The sequence below is a fragment of the Chiloscyllium plagiosum genome, unplaced genomic scaffold (assembly GCF_037043375.1).
Source record: "Chiloscyllium plagiosum isolate Xiang-an unplaced genomic scaffold, Cpla_swu_hap1 HiC_scaffold_2, whole genome shotgun sequence".
In the NCBI taxonomy this organism is placed as follows: Eukaryota; Metazoa; Chordata; class Chondrichthyes; order Orectolobiformes; family Hemiscylliidae; genus Chiloscyllium; species Chiloscyllium plagiosum.
The window spans coordinates 40,080,498-40,097,662 of record NW_028270140.1 but is presented as its reverse complement, the minus strand read 5'-3'; the positions used below and the strand labels follow the sequence as shown (position 1 = coordinate 40,097,662).

The following is a 17,165-nucleotide window of genomic DNA, read 5'->3' as shown; positions in this document are numbered from 1 at the left end:
ACTATCCCCAAGGAACACCGCTTTGCTTCATCTCATCACCATTTTTGTGACAGCTGCTGTGTAGGGATTTCACAGCTCCATTTCAGCCCTTTGCTGACAAACTCTATTCTCTGCATGCTATCTCTTGGATTTCAAATTCGGTAATAGGAACAATGACAACATAGGACATGTAATCAGGGGAAATCATAAATATTTATAAATTTAAAAAGTTGCTGCTTCTTCAATGTTTCATCAGCCATCGAGGTTATGTCTAACTTTCAGACAGCAGTAAGTAGTTCCCAGTGCTATTTGATGGAAATGAACACAAATACAGCACCACTCAGGTTCTCAGCTTGAATCATAGCATAGAATTTATTGCAATGCGGCCAAATGGGGGAACCACCTTGTCCACAGTAAAACCCAGAAACAGAATTAAAAGAAATAAATGTTGGTCTGGAAACCAAAGAACTCACTGCTCTTCTTCTAATTATACTGTGAGATCTTTTGCATACACTTGAACAAGGATGACTGCAATCATGTGCTTTCCTCAACATATCCTAGGTTTTGTGTTTGAGTCTTTGGATAGAGGATTGAACCCACCACCTGAGGAATTAGTAAAGCCAAGATGATATGGTTCACTTTATTGATCATGTAACTACTGTGCTTGTAACTAAAGCCTCTTTCTCCTTCCAGATGGTCCATCACACCTTTGATGTACCCAGCATCATTTGTGTTCAGGATCCCCAGCACTGCCTATGTGATACTAACCAGCGTTAATTTGTTCATTGGTATTAATGGCAGTGTGGCAACTTTCGTATTGGAGCTGTTTAGCAACAATGTAAGTTCATAAAATCGAGCTGTGAATCAATTACAAAATGGGACCTTGCCAAGATGCTGCCTGAATGCTTACCCTTAAGAAGAGAGTTGCTTGAGATGATCAGAGAAAATATAAGCATTGACAGTCATGTGCAATTTAACGATTGAAAAAACTGATGTCAGATTTGGCTAAGTACAATTAGATAAATTGCCATTTGAGAATTTGTGGATGTAATGTCAATTCTATCCTGAATGAGAAATGGCATGAACAAGTGTTGCATGTATCGAGGGTAATATAATACATTAGCACTTTATAGGTGTGATAATGTATTATTACTGAGGTCTGTTGCATGTGTATTGAGAAGACTACATGACATAGGAGTAGAAGTAGGCCAATTGGTCTATTGAGCCTGCTACACCTTTCATTTTGATCAAAATAATATGATCATCATTAAGGGTAGGGCATTGTAAGACTAGGGGGCATACTTCTAAGGTGAGAGGACAAAGATTTAAAAAGGATATGAGGGCCAACGTTTTGAACACAGTATGATTCATGTGCGGAATGAATTTTGAGAGGAAGTGGTGGGGTTAGGTACAGCTACAACATTTAAAAGGCATTTAGGTAAGAACATGAATAAGAAATGTTTGGAGGAATATGGACCAACCGCAGATAGGTGGGACTAGGTTATTTTGGGATTATGGTTGGCATGGACTGGTTGGGCCAAAGGGTCTATTTCCTTGCTGTACTCTATGACTTCACTTTCCTGCCTTGTTCTCTGACTGATTAAAAATATCTATCTCAGCCTTGAACATGTTTAACAATCCAGCCCATGCAGCCCTGTGTGGAAAAATATCCACAGATCCAATACCCTCTGAGACAATCTTATTTCCTTAAAAGAAATAGGGTAGAAATTCATAAGATAATTCTCTGTTCAAAATCTGTGGAGCTTGTAGTTGGTTTAACAGATTATTGAGGGAGCAATATTGAAATTAGTCTGTTGCGGTTTGTGGCAGTGGTTGTGAAGACTGCAGGAGGGAGTAGTCAAGGTCAGAGGTGGCCATTATGAACTTCATAATATCATAGGATGTAGAAGTAGAAGTAAGCCATTCAGCCCATTATGTCTCCTCTGCCAAAAAGTGCTGCAGTTCCAATTCACCTGTAGGTGTCTTCCACTCAGCTGTCTTAAATTTAACAAATGTAATAACAACCGGGACAAAACAAACTCGGGATCACTGGATTCAAAGTCCAGAGTGATAACCGTTATGCTGTTGAACTTTCTAACTTTTCACCTCCAAGAGCAGCAGTTATGGATAGAACCATACAGATGGCAGTCTAAAGCTTGTATTTGAGCCTGGTATTTTTCATTGAACAAAAACTAGTCCATGGTCATACACACATTGGATACAAGCAAGTGCTGTTTGATTCTGTTGCTGTTCAATCTGAAAGTTACAAGTGTCACTCTTTCAATTCCAGTAATTTCCTAACAATTCAAGATCATTGCTTTGAATCTGATTGACTGAAACATTGCTTTGCGTTTAAGGAGATCTGATAAGTGTATGATGGTTTTGTCTGTCTGTAGGAAAAAGTCCTTCAGTTGAAATTTCTGAGACACTGGCTTTGAGGAAGTACAGTGTCGATTTATTACAATGATACTTAGAGTCCAGAGGTTATACTCTGAGGGATTAAACAATCTGGTATTGTATTTCCTGTGATTTCAAATATTAAGGAGTGACTTAGTCAAAGGTTTAGTATATTACAAAGAACTGACAAGGAGATAGAAAATCAGTTTCTGTGAAGTGGGACATTTATGATTAGAGATCACAGTCAAAAAATAGTCAGAGGTTTTCAGGAGTGAAATTAGGAAACATATCTACATAGAACAAGTGACACAAGTTTGGAACTACTTGCACAAATCAAAGTTGATATGACATAATTTTAGATTTAAATTTGAGATAGATGGACTTTTATTACCTAAAGGTTTTAAAGGATATGGGAGGAATAAATACACAGTTAGATCACAGATCAGCCATGACCTTACTGAAAGACAAAATACTCTTAAAGAGCAGGCTGACCTCTTTCTGTTCCCATGTTGCTATGTTCTGGCACAGCAAACTAATGTGGCAATGATAATTACTGACACTGAAATCAAACTTTTGTTCAGCATTTCTTCAAATCTGTAAACCAGTTCTTTCTTGTTTTATTGCAGAAACTGAATAGCATTAACGAAGTCCTGAAATCTGTGTTCCTCATCTTTCCCCACTTCTGTTTGGGCCGTGGGTTGATTGACATGGTGAAAAATCAGGCCATGGCAGATGCCTTAGAACGATTTGGTGTGTAATAATTATTGGCTTGTCTTCTGAATTCCAAGTCCATTTCATTTTGAGAAAATCTTTGCGTTGTTGTCTTTGCACTAATGTACCCATTTTCGGTTTTGGTCTAGTATTGAAGACCAGATTGTTTATGTTACAGAATGCAACATTCATCTAAAGTGATGTGAACTAGAGTAAATGGTACCCAATTAACCTTATTGCAGTAGGAAATGTTGTAAACTTGATATATAATTTGGCTCTAATTCGTGGATCATAAGTTGTGAGTTTAAGATCTGTCAAGCCCAGCTGTTTAGTTTTGGGTAGGATTTGTGCGTGTACGACCTAAACCAAAGCAGAAAGCAAAACATCTGCACTTTGGTCATACCATCAATGACTCTGACAAGCTTTCACCCAAACCTCAACAGGGAGTATTCTTTTGAGATCTGTAGTGACTGAAATTCAGAATAACTTTTTGTTTTGAACTGCTGAGAACTGATGAGATGTACTAAGAGTTTGAAGAGATTTAGCTTTTCGCTGCACTCGGTAAATTGGCATTACATTGGTGTCACGAAGAGAAAAAAGGGCAATGTCTTATTACACTGGATTTCCACCATTCTTTGCATGTTGCTGAGGCTTCCCAATTCACATCAGATCCAAGGTTCCCTGTATTTGTAGAGTGAGAATGTACACTTCTAGCAAGCACAATCCAAGAATTCCCATTAAAATGAAGTAGTTGTAGTGAGGGGGTGTCGCCCTACCTTCTTTCCTTATTTTTCTCTGATTTGTGTTGGATGGCCCACTGAACCAGGAGAGGCTTTTGCCTTAGTATGATTTGCTTCCACTGTCGTGTTTATTTGTTTAGTGCTTGATTGTGGGCGGCACGGTGGCACAGTGGTTAGCACTGCTGCCTCACAGCGCCTGAGACCCGGGTTCAATTCCCGCCTCAGGCGACTGACTGTGTGGAGTTTGCACGTTCTCCCCGTGTCTGTGTGGGTTTCCTCCGGGTGCTCCGGTTTCCTCCCACAGTCCAAAGATGTGCAGGTCAGGTGAATTGGCCATGCTAAATTGCCCGTAGTGTTAGGTAAGGGGTAAATGCAGGGGCATGGGTGGGTTGCGCTTCGGCGGGTCGGTGTGGACTTGTTGGGCCGAAGGGCCTGTTTCCACGCTGTAATGTAATGTAATGTAATTATGTGCATCTGTTCGTTGTGTTCGACTGATTAAGAGAGGGTGTGGCCTAAGTAAACTAAGCTACAGAAAGTGAAAGTATGCATTGTCATGGTTTTGGAGTGCACTTCATGGGGTCTCTCTCTCTCTCTTCCTGTAGGCGAGAATCGTTTTGTCTCCCCGCTTTCCTGGGATCTAGTAGGAAGGAACCTGTTTGCTATGGCTGTGGAAGGAGTGGTTTTCTTTTTCATCACTGTTCTGATTCAGTACAGATTCTTTATAAAACCAAGGTAAAGATATTGAATGTAATAGCGTTCATCAAAGAAAGGTGGGAAGAGGCATGTATAAAGCATAAACACCAACATTGGGTCAAATAATTTGTGTCTGTGCTGTAAAGTTCAGTGTAATTCTTCATATGTTACAAAGACACAGCACAGTATTGCCTCTTTCAGAGCTGCTCAATAAGCTATTACATTAAAGTAGGAATAGTTACTTTTATTGTTAATTAACTTTTTGGATCTGAGTTACCCTAATGTTGTAGCATATTAATCTCTGAATTCATGTAGTGCCTTATTATACAATACCTTGCACCTGGTAAATTAATGTTCAAGTGTGGACTGTTTTGTCGGAAAATAGAAACCATTCAACACCAGAATATCTAAAAGCATTTGTTCTACGTTTAGAGACTTTTTCGATGCACAAATGTGAGCAGCCAAAAGTAACAGGACATGAAGAACATTTTTTTCAATATTCCTATTCAATTAAAAAAATGACTGACATACTTTGTTGAGCATGGTATTAATGCACACACGAGAAGGTTAATGTATACTTATGTCCTCTGTTCAGGCCCACATCTGTAAAACTTCCAGTTCTAACTGATGAAGACGAGGATGTGGCCAAGGAAAGGCAGAGGGTCCTGAGTGGTGGATGTCAAAATGACATCCTGGAACTGAAAAGTCTGACAAAGGTGAGTTCTAAAAAGTAATTTTGATGAGTGAAGTAACACTGCGCTAACTCCCTATTGCTGCTTTTGTGTGATGTGTTGTGCCACATTAATATACATGCTTCTGTTACAGATTTACAGGATGAAAAGGAACCCTGCAGTGGACAGACTCTGTGTTGGAATTCCACCAGGAGAGGTAAGGAGGATTTAAAGATGCTATTTATAGAATCATACAACACAACATCACAAGGAAAGTCATTTGAACTTTCACCTTACTTTTTCCTCAAGTACAAGTTGTATTGTCATTTTGAAAGTTCGTTCAGAACCTGTTATATCCACCTTTCAGGTAGCATGTTTCCGATCTTAATAACCTAATAGAGCCCATTACTAGAGCCAATTAAAGTATTAATACATACAGTCCAGTGTGCAAGAGTATTGAGCAGAGTAACCCCCATAAAATTAATGAAAACTTTCAATGTAGGATACTCTCCAATTAAGATTCACTGTTTCATAAAGAATCAGGAACATCAACATGCCAACTTTATATCGTAAACTAACACAAGAAACAGAAGTGGCTTTTGAGTGGTAATATTTTTATTCTGACACAATTTGTAACAGATGACAATTATCAGAGTTTTATCTTACTGACAGAGGGACCTTCTATGGAAAACGTCCCCATTATAAGTTGGGAAGTGTCCTGATGTACATTTACATATGAACTCCAGGAATACTTTCACAGAGAAAATGATAGATCCAAACATTATAAACAGACTTAATTTTAAAGAAGATTTGAAGTTATTTGACTTTCTCCAGCCTCACAATGTCCCAAAGCACTTTACGGCCAGTGAAAAATCTTTGCAATAGTCACTGTTGTGATGTAGAAATATAGTGGCCAAATTGTACAAAAGTCCTCATCTATGCCAATATGAAGATGAACAGATCATTCACTTTGGTGCCTTTGGTTTGAGGGATAGTTTTATAAACATATTTGCCAGAATATTTAAGGCATTGTCCTTTATTTTTCTCTTTGAAAGAGACAAGAAGTTAACTAAGCAATCATCTGCAAATTTTGAAATGTTCTGTTAAAAGACTGACATATATGAGGAGTCAGGAATTGTGATTGAGCTATTTAATGGGTGCCCTTTTCGTCCAATCTTTAGTCATTTTTTTTTGAAGTGAAGAAAGTATAAAATTCTGATGTTTCTCCCTTTGCAGTGTTTTGGGCTGCTTGGGGTGAATGGTGCTGGGAAAACAACCACCTTCAAAATGTTGACCGGAGATAGTTATGTGACAGGAGGAGAAGCTTTCCTTAATGGCTACAGGTAAGACATTGAGTGGTTCATCATTTCTATATGTGGTCAAATATTTTCAGCTTTATTTTCATTTGGATAGAATCGGAGAAAATAGGAGCAGGAGTAGGCCATTCAGCCTTTTGAGCCTGTTCTATCATTCCTCATGATCCTGGCTGATCATCCAACTCAACAGCCTGTTCCCACTTCTCCCTCATACCTTTTTGATCCCTTTAGCCCCAAGTGCTTTTCAAACTTATTCTTGAAATCGTACAATGTTTTGGCCTCGCCTGCTTGCTGTGATAGTAAATTCCACAGGCTCACCCTCTGGGTGAAGAATTTTCTCCTCATCTCAATCCTAAACTCATTTTGTCAGACTGTGATCTCCTGTCATCAGGAATATTCTCCCTGTATCTGTCCTGTCTAGTCCTGTTCGAATATATTAGGTAAAAACAGGGTAAAAACAATGACTGCAGATTCTGGAAACCAGATTCTGGATTAGAGTGGTGCTGGAAAAGCACAGCAGTTCAGACAGCATCCAAGGAGCAGGAAAATCAACGTTTTGGGCAAATCAGGAATACATGCAGAGTGCATGAAGGGTGGAGAGATAAATAAGAGGAAGGTGGGGTGGGGAGAAAGTAGCATAGAGTACAGTAGTTGAATGGGGGTCGGGATGAAGGTGATAGGTCGGGGAGGAGTGTGGGGGACGGTAGCAAAGAGTACAATGGGTGGATGGGGGTGGGGATGAATGTATTAGGTTTCTATGAGATACTCCCTCACTCTTCTAAACTCCAGTGAATATAATCCTAACAGATTCAACCTCTCCTCATTTGTCAATCCTGCCATCCCAGGAATCAATCTCATAAACATTTGTTTTGCTCCATCAACAACTGAAAAAGGATGTTTTGTGAAAGAGACTAAAATTGCATTTAGTATTCCAGGTGTGGTCTCACCAAGGCTGTGTATAATTGCAGCAAGGCATCCCTGCTCCTGTACTCAAATCCTTTTGCTATGAAGGACAACATAGTATTTGCCTTCTGGACTACCTGCTGCACCTTCAGTGACCAGTGTATGAGGACACCAAAGTCTCATTGCACATTCTCCTCTCTCAATTTATAGCCATTCAGATAATAAAACGCCTTCCTGTTTTAGTGGATAACCTCACATTTGTCTACATTATACTACATCTGCCATGCATTTGCTCACTCACTCATCTTGTCCAAATCACACAGAAACATCTCTGCATCCTCCTCACAGTTCACTCTCCCACCCAACATTTACATCTGCAAATATGGAGATATTACATTTAGCTCCCTCGTGTAAATCATTAGTAAATAATGAATAGCTGGGGTCCAGCATTAATCCTTGTGATACCCCCACAGGGTGTCTGCCTGCCATTTGGAAAAATACCATTTATTTTTTCTGTTCCTTGTCTACCAACCAGTTTTCTATTCATTAAAAGTGCACAATTCACAATCTCATATGTTTTAACTTTGCACAATAACCTCATGTGGGACATTGTCTAAAGCCTTTGAAGCTCCAAATAAACCACATCCACTAATTCCCTCAATCAAATTTATGAATTATATCCTTGAAGAATTCCAATAGATTTATTAAGCATGGTTTCCCTTTTGTTAAACTATGTTGATTCTGTTCAATCCTGCCACTGTTTTCCAAGTGTTCAGCGATTAAACTTTAAAAATGGATTCTAGCATTTTTATTGCTCTGATTTCAGGTTGACAGGCCTATAATTCCTAAAGTTTTTTCTCTGCCTTCCTTTTTAAATAGAGGCCTTACATTAGCTATTCTCTAATCTGTAGAAACTGTTCCAGAGTCTAAAGAATCTTGGAAGATGACCCCCCATGTATCCAGTATCTCTTTATTAAGTACTCTGGGATGTAGATTATCAGGCCCTGGGGATTTATTGGCTTTCAATCCCATCAATTTTCCCAATACCATTTCCTTATTAATACTGACTTCCTTCAGTTCCTTCCTCACGCTAAACCCTGTGTTCCCAACATTTCTGGAATGTGACAACTAATTCAGAACTAAGCATGAACGGGAAAGTATAGGAAGAGGTCACTGATGCAACAGTTGCTAAGAAAGAAACTTATCACTTCAGTTTTTTAGTTGATCATTTGACACTAACTTAAATAGCAAAAATGAAAATGGAAAAAAATGTTCTCACATATCCTGTACGCTCTGTTTTGCATACCTGCAGCATATCTTGATGGATGTAGATAGATCTTCTTTTACTTATAGTTCCTGATTAAATTTATTTGAAATGTTCAGTCATGCAGCAGGTCTCTGGAAAGATATTTCAAGCTGAAACTCTGTGTCAAACTAAGGAAATAACTTTGCCTCAAGTGAGACTTTATAGCAATGCATTTCCAATTATAATAGAAGCATTAATTTACCATTGGACAAGAAATATGGATGGATTGTAATTAAACTACTTACATAGCACACCTCAAATTATGCATATAGCAGCAGCATATGCATAAAACGAGATCAGCCAAGACTTGAACACAATTGAGATGACAACATCAGTGTCAGTGATACCTCAAGGTCCTTAATAGATCCCCCATGGTTCTAAACTGTTCTGAAGTTGCTGAAGAAGATTATCCTCTCAATATTTCCCTACAAGCCAGATTTGATATTTGGAAGATTGACTTTATAAGAGATTAGAAATTAATTCTCTTGTTTTGGGAATCTGCAACCATTGAATTGTTCTGTTTTATCTTACATTTTCCAATTTAAGAAAAATCCAGAGTGAATCCAGATTTGTGGCTGAAAGTTCAAAGATGCTTCACTAAATTAAAATGTGTTGGTTTGTTCTTCCTCTTGCAGTATTTTATCTAACATGCAAGAAGTCCACCAGAACATGGGTTACTGTCCTCAGTTTGATGCCATCAATGAGCTTCTCACTGGCCGGGAACATCTAGAGCTATATGGACTCCTGCGTGGAATTCCTGAGAAAGAGATTTGCAAGGTAAAATGGATAGCATAAAAGGCACAAACAGTCTTCATTGCAATAAATGTCATTTGGGTATTCAAGGTGTAAGAAAAGTCGGCTGAGTCAACCCTATTACAAAATGTTTTTACAGTGTGGAAACAAGTCATGGTACAGACTTGTATTTATGTTCTACACAAGCCTCCTCTTTATCTCATCTAATCAGCATATCTTCTCTTTCTTTTTTCCTCATGAAGCCATCTAGATTTCCCCTAAAGTAATCCTGGCTGGTTGCCTCAACTACTCCACAGAGTAGTGGTTTTCATGTTCTAACCACATTCTGAACTCCACACATCCACATTTCTCAGTTGGATAGCAAATAGAAAGAAACAGCAAAACTTAATTTAAATTGGAGATACAGTCTAACAGTAGAGCTGCTCAGCCTATTTGTGATCAACTACCTGTACCCAGATCAATGCTTCGAAGTGAAGGGACTGTCTGCATGACCTGTACTTCTTACTTTGTTATGACATGGCCTCATTCCAGTTTTCAAATCTCTACATGGCCATTCTAGCTAGAAAGCTCAGAACTCCACACTGGTTCAATTGTGGCCTTTTGAGTATTCATCATTTCACCACCCAAACCTGTGGCGGTATTTTCAACTGTTGCTGGTCATAAGCTTAGAAATTTGTCACTTAAACTGTACTAACTTTATATTTCTCTTTCTTCCTTTAACATGCAGCAACCCCTTTGACCAAGTTTTTGGTTATCTGTCCCAGTTTCATAATAAGTGGCACAATGTCTAATCGTGGTTCATAATACTCTGTAAACCACCTTGGGCCATTTTGTTATGTTAAGGGAATATATTTCTACATGGCTTTGTATCAAATATTGCTTGGTTACACTCACATATACCATCTTAGGGTGTTTTATGATATTAAAGGTATATAAAGGCAAGTTGTTCAATTTGGCATGTACACAGGCTACATAAGATAACAGAGAGCATTTATACAGTGCCTTTAATGTTGAAAAATAACCAAAGATGCTTCACAGATGTGTAGTCAAAGAGTTGATACCAGTTCAGAGTAGGAGATATTGGGAGGGATGAATATATTTTTTAAAGAGAGCTGCCTTTAGCACAGAAATGCAATAGAAGTAATTCCAGAACATGTGGTCTAAATAGCTGAATGTGATGAATCTAGAGGTGAGTCAAAGGACTGACCAGAGGTCACAGTCAGATGAAAAGTGAGTGGGAGTGGACCGGGTTTTGGGGCTAGTGGATATCACAGAGATAAGGAATGAAGAAGAGATTTTACATTTCAGGCCATAAGGTGTGTGGGAGCCAGTGTTGGTCAACAAGGACAGGGTTGATAGATCAATGGGATATAGGATAGGAAGGCAGAGAACTAGATTAATTGATGTTTATTGAGTTCAGAGGTTGAGGGGCCAGCCAGCAAACCTTGGAAAAATTAAGGCTGGGGTAATAAAGTCTAGGATTTCAGCAGCAGACAGACTGAGTTTAGGTAGAGTTTGGCAGTGTCAGGGAGGCAGAAGCAGCAGTCTTTGAGAATGATGTGTGGTTGGAACTCAAGAGGGTGAAAATAGACAGAGATTGCAAATAGTGATAGTTAGCAATTTAAGCAAATTGTGCTCTGGGACTGTTTGCACTTTTCTTATGGTATCACTTCTATTTGTGACCATTGACAGTATTCCTTTCCATTAGGTTGCTGAATGGGGAATCCGAAAGCTGGGAATTATTCGATATGCAGACAAAAGGGCTGGCAACTACAGCGGTGGCAACAAGCGCAAACTCTCAACCGCTATGGCTCTGCTTGGGGGTCCTCCTGTATTATTTCTGGTGAGTGTTTAACATGCTGTGCATATACTCTGGCAAATTCTTGCACTGAATTTGGATCAAATGAGTGAAAGAAGAACATGGCAGGAAAAAAACCACACTGTGCTTCACTGGGAATAAAAGAAGGTGAGATAGAATCACTGGGCCTCTTGTGCGATCAATTAAATCATTCCATCAAAGTGGCCTATTAGACTGAATGGTCTCTGAGCTGTCATTCTGTCATAAGCAGCTGCAAAATTGTACTCACACACAATGCATAACCTCATGGCCCAGCATATCCCGCACTCTACCATTACATCAAGCTAGGGGATCAACGCTGGTTCAATGAAGGGTGCAGGAGAACAGTCCAGGGGCAGCACCAGCATACCTTAACCTGACGAGGCTACAACACAGAACTACTTGCATGCCATACAGCATAGCAGCAAGTAATAGAGTTAATGATTGCACAACCAAGGGATTTTGTCTAAGCACTTGGAAAAATTACCTAAGGGGCAACTTTTTCATGCAGAGGATGGTGCTTGTATGGGATGAGCTGCGAGAGGAAAAATGGTGGAGGCTGGTACAATACAGCATTTAAAAGGCATCTGGATGGGTATATGAATAGGAAGGGTTTTGAGGGATATGGGCCGGGTGCTGGCAAATAGGACTAGATTCGGTTAGGATATCTGGTCGGCATGGCCAATTTGGACCAAAGAGTCTGTTTCCGTGCTGTACATCTCTATGACTCTATAACTCTGCAGTCCTGCCGCAATCTAATGTGAATGATGGTGGACATTAAACAACTCACAGGAGGAGGAAGCTCTACAAATAGCCCCATTATCAGTGAAGGGGAAGCTCAACAGATCAGTACAAAAGATAAAAAGGCTGACGCATTTGCAACAATCTTCAGCCAGAAGCGCTGAGTGGATGATCCACTTGTTGAAACTGAACTTGACTAACCATATAAATACAGTAATTACTAGAGCAGGTTAGAGGCTAGGAATTCTGCAGTAGGTTACTCAGCTCTCAACTCCACAAAGTTCCCGTCCCATCATTTACAAGGCACAAGTCAGGAGTGTTATGGAATACTCCATACTTGTGTGCAGCTCCAACAACAATCAGGACGCTTATCATCATCCAGATGATGGCACACCATCCGCATTCCACTCACTCCAACCCAGACGCTCAGCAGCAGCAATGTGTACCATCTACAAGACACAAAGGCTCCCTAGATAACACCTCCTAAACCCACGACTACAAATATCTAGAAGGCCAAGGACAGCAGATAGATAGAAACATCCATATCTGCAAGTTGCTCATCATTCTAGCTTGAAAATACATTGCTTTCCTTCAGTGTTGCTGGGTCAAAATCCTGGAATTCTCTCTCCATCAGAAGCGTGGATCTAACTACATCACATGGATTGCAGTAGTTCAAGAAGATATCTCACCATCATCTTCTCAAGGGTAATTAGAGATGGGCAATAAATGCTGGCCCAATGAGCATTCCTCTTAAGACTGAAGAGGTCATAACAGGCTCAAAATGTTAACCCTGTTTTAACTCCACAAATGCTGCCAGACCTGCTGAGTTTTCCAGCATTTTCTGGTTTTTATTGTCTACCATCCTTACACTAGTCAAAAGTGAGGACTGTAGATGTTGGAAACCAGAGTTTAGATCAGAGTGGTGCTGGAAAAGCGCAGCAGGTCAGGGAACATCCGAGGAGCAGAAAAATCGATGTTTCAGGCAAAAGCCCTTCCATTCCTGATGAAGGACTTTTGCCCAAAACGTCGATTTTCCTGCTCATCGGATGCTGCCTGACCTGCTGCGCTTTTCCAGCACCACTCTGATCTAAACTGGGGTTTCCAACATCTGCAGTCCTCACTTTTGACTAGTGTAAGGATGGTAGACAATAAAAACCAGAAAATGCTGGAAAACTCAGCAGGTCTGGCAGCATTTGTGGAGTTAAAACAGGGTTAACATTTTGAGCCTGTTATGACATCTTCAGTCTTAAGAGGAATGCTCATTGGGCCTTATACTGCCTATGGGTTACTCTGTCTTCAGACACAGAGCAATATGGATAACTCTAACCAAGCTTTTAAATTGTCTAAGTAGCCACATAGTTCTTAGAGATTGGCAATACGTACTGCTCTACAGTGGCATCAACATTCTGTGAATTATTTATTAAACAAATCCTTTGTCCCCCAAATGTCACATGCATTTGATCTCCTGAAATCACCGTCTTACATATTTTAAGTATTTGTAGCCATAAATGAATTATTATTTTCCAAAAATCCTCAGTCCCTTTAGAATTAAGATAACAAATGCTTTGATCACTGTTTTAAATAGCATGCCTCTTTTTTCCTCAAACTGTTTTCAGGATGAACCCACAACAGGGATGGACCCAAAAGCTCGGAGATTTCTGTGGAACACAATTCTTAGTATTGTGAAAGAAGGGAGATCAGTGGTCTTGACGTCACACAGGTAAGTGAATGGAAAACTCCAGAGGTTTTGCATAGCCTATGAATTTGTTAGTAGAAATGTTTGGCTTATGTCCTGAATACACTGATGTGCAAACCTATTCTTGCAATGGGCACTTTGGCATCAATCCACGGCTGTCCATGGTATCCTCATGGCCAAATTCCAGGAGATAGACAGGAATGAATTATGGATACACAGTAAAACTGCACATTGAGAGAGGATGCTAGACGGTGAAGGTGGCAGTGACTATGACATTTTGTTTCGATCTCACTGCCTTTTCAATAACTAAAGGTGGCACTGTCTGGTTGGATTGTACTTGAAGCAATATACATATATATTCATGTTAACATGAAACAATTAAGGATTTGCAATCACAGCCCCGTACAAATAAAGACATGAATCTTCCAAGGCAGCGATGCATTAATAAAATTATTTTGTACTTGCCAACTTCTCTACTCAGAGCTGAGAGCACTGAGACTTTTAGAACTTTAGTGATCTTGTTCAGATACTTCCTAGAGGTTTATCATCAATACTGGCACAAGCAGCAGAAATATTATAATGCAGAAAGAATCAAATTTATTGCTTGGTAAAGCAGAGACTAGAGTTTTAATCATGGAAATAGGAACTATTCAGGACTATGAAGAAATTATGCTTGAATGAGATATGACTAGCTGCTTGAACTGCCCAAAATAATCTGCTTAGTAGAGTGCATTGTAATTGGCAGACATGGTAATGGCTAATGGTTAGTACCATTTGTATCTTCTCTTATTTACATCCCAGAAAAGGTCATTTGGCTCAACTGGTCTCTGCTGGTTTTATACTCCACGGGGTCTCTACCCATGTTAATTCATTTAAATTATCAGCATATCCTTCAATTCCATTCTCCCTCATGCTTATCAATCTTTCTTTCGAATGCATCAACACAGGCTCAGTGAAGCCATGTCAGTAATTGGAATTCTAGTTATTTCCTATTATTGTAGTATTAATTTTAGTAAAAATACTGATGAAACAATAACATAGATAGAACCACTGTCAGACACTAACTATTCAGATTGAAACACTGCATTTGAATTATGATAATGAAGTAGTATTGATTCAGAGCAAACACTATAAAGCACTTCTGATTGATTTTATAAATCAGCATTTTACTTTCTAACGTGTAATTCTTCAACAGTGTTGAATTGTTTTTCCGGGGGATGGATGGAGGAAGGCTACTTAATAACAAAGGGACTCAATAAACAGCTGGAATGGATGCTGTTTCCCCATTAGTTTGTGGATTCCTTTGAGATCCATGTTAGGTGTGCTGAGTGGGTTTGATTTAATTGGAAGTAAGCTGATCAGAAACATTAGCAAAGAATATGTTGACCCCTTGTCTTTTTACAAATTGCTCTGCAAAATATAGCTTTCAAGAATATAAAGAAATGGGAGTCTGGTGAGCTCATTTGGCCAGATGAGTAGCATATGGATCAGAGAGCAACATGACAGGATCGATCCTGTTGCTGTTGAGGTAATCTCTGGGCCTGCCTCCTTATCCTACCAACATTAAAAATAATGTCACTGATGTGGTTTGGCAAATAATTGCTGAGATGATGATACAGTATTTCTATGTTAATATATTTGTGTGTGAATACAATACATAAAAGATGTATACACAAATGTAGAGATATTCTCTGTAAGCATTCATAATTTTAATCTGTCCATTGTTGGGAGCTGTGCCTTCTTTACCTGTCTTCCTTCTTTTGAGATGCTCCTTAAAACCTTGCCAACCTTAAACCAAGTTTTTAATAGTCTGCCCAAATTTTTCCTTGTACTGGTCAATGTCATTTTTTTCTCCACAGCACTCCTTTATTGAGATGTCTTGCTCTGTTAATTTGTTTTTAAATACAAATACAGGTTTCTTTATATCCAGATACTGTCCAACTGAGTTAAGTCTCCAGCTGACAGATGGAAACTTTCAGCAGGCATCAGATTTAGTGTCAATTTGCGTCATTCATGAATTCACTTCAGGACTTGCATTTCAAAACAATGATTATGATGATGGCCTGGTACAAAATTTTAGATTTGCATTGAGTGAGAAAAACTTGTGACCTTTAGTGTTTATTCCCTTACAGCATGGAAGAGTGTGAGGCTTTGTGTACTCGAATGGCCATAATGGTGAATGGCAAATTTCGATGTCTTGGCAGTGTGCAGCATCTCAAAAACAGGTAAGAGTACACAGGAGAAGCTAATACCTATTAGCCCTAAAGCTGTCTGTGTGTCAGGGATGGAACCCATTTTTGTGCTGATGCTTACCCAAGGTATCATTTGCTTCTCAGTTGGTAAAGGTGGCTTGTCAGAGTAGGGGAAAGCTGAAAATACTGTCAATATTCATCAGGTTAGTCAGCACCCTTTGGAGAGGTAAACAGACTTATAGGTCTGAGACTTTTCATCATCTTGCTTGCATGAGAAAATAAATTTAACTTAATAGTTCTAAACATTGGAACTAGAGGTTGTGAAGTTTGTGATCCCCATTTTATTTGAAGGTAGGGGAACAGTGGGTCTTGTAAAATAAAATGGTTGACCTGCCAACTCTCTTCCCATCTGTTCCCAATCTGTCTGTCATATTATGGCTGGTGGGCATTGTGTCTGCAGCTTTAGGGTAAAAAGATGGGTTGGGGTTCCCTGTGTTCATTAAGGGCAATATCTGTCTCCAAAGATCACACCTTGATTTTACCCCTGCACCACTTGCCTGCTGTGCTCTGCCAGTCTGGCCTGACCAAAATCCCACACTTGCCTAAAGTCTGGGATCCATTGTTTTATTCTGGATTCTGCGTAGTTTCAGCAATGGCCACTATTTGATTCTGGCACTGCTGAAACAAGAATCAATCAGATTGGTAGGCATTTCGCTCTCCAGGGTGGGACTTCCTCCAACATACAGGCTAAAGTCCAAAATCTGATCCAATAAAGACAGACCATCATCCACGGGCAGCCAGGTTTCTGGCCATTAATGTGTCTAGTCAGGGTAGGGATGGTGTGGGCATACTTTTATCCAATGTAAATTTCATCCTCTGGATTGTTGGGAACATCAAGGAATTAAATTTAGCAATCACCTTAACAACAACAGCTAACGGAAATGTTTGCAGTTATACTCAATACCACTGGTTACATTTCCAAGTCTCCCAATAAGGAACATTTCCATGGCGATGTCTTAAGATGATAACAGACAGCAAAGTTGCTCAGTGGTTAGCACTACTGCCTCACAACGCCAGGGACCTGAGTTCGATTCCAGCCTCGGGCGACTGGCTGTGGAGTTTGCACATTCTCCCCGTTTCTGTGTGGGTTTCCTCCAGGTGCTCCAGTTTCCTCCCACAGTCCAAAGATGTGCAGGCTAGGTGAATTGGCCATGCTAACTTGCCCATAGT

At 39.6% G+C, this 17,165-nt stretch overlaps 1 protein-coding gene across 3 annotated transcripts in view; it reads left to right on the top strand.

The window, feature by feature from the left end:
* LOC122562589 (phospholipid-transporting ATPase ABCA1-like) overlaps window positions 1-17,165 on the top strand; it is a 146,815-nt gene that overhangs the window by 125,795 nt on the left and 3,855 nt on the right. For all 3 annotated transcript variants that reach the window (XM_087996332.1, XM_087996335.1, XM_043715567.2), the window contains 10 exons: window positions 673-817; window positions 3,003-3,126; window positions 4,430-4,559; window positions 5,116-5,236; window positions 5,346-5,408; window positions 6,428-6,534; window positions 9,352-9,493; window positions 11,178-11,312; window positions 13,664-13,767; window positions 15,876-15,968. In XM_087996332.1, coding sequence (XP_087852458.1) covers window positions 673-817; window positions 3,003-3,126; window positions 4,430-4,559; window positions 5,116-5,236; window positions 5,346-5,408; window positions 6,428-6,534; window positions 9,352-9,493; window positions 11,178-11,312; window positions 13,664-13,767; window positions 15,876-15,968 — 1,164 coding nt within the window. The remainder of the gene's footprint in view (window positions 1-672; window positions 818-3,002; window positions 3,127-4,429; window positions 4,560-5,115; window positions 5,237-5,345; window positions 5,409-6,427; window positions 6,535-9,351; window positions 9,494-11,177; window positions 11,313-13,663; window positions 13,768-15,875; window positions 15,969-17,165) is intronic.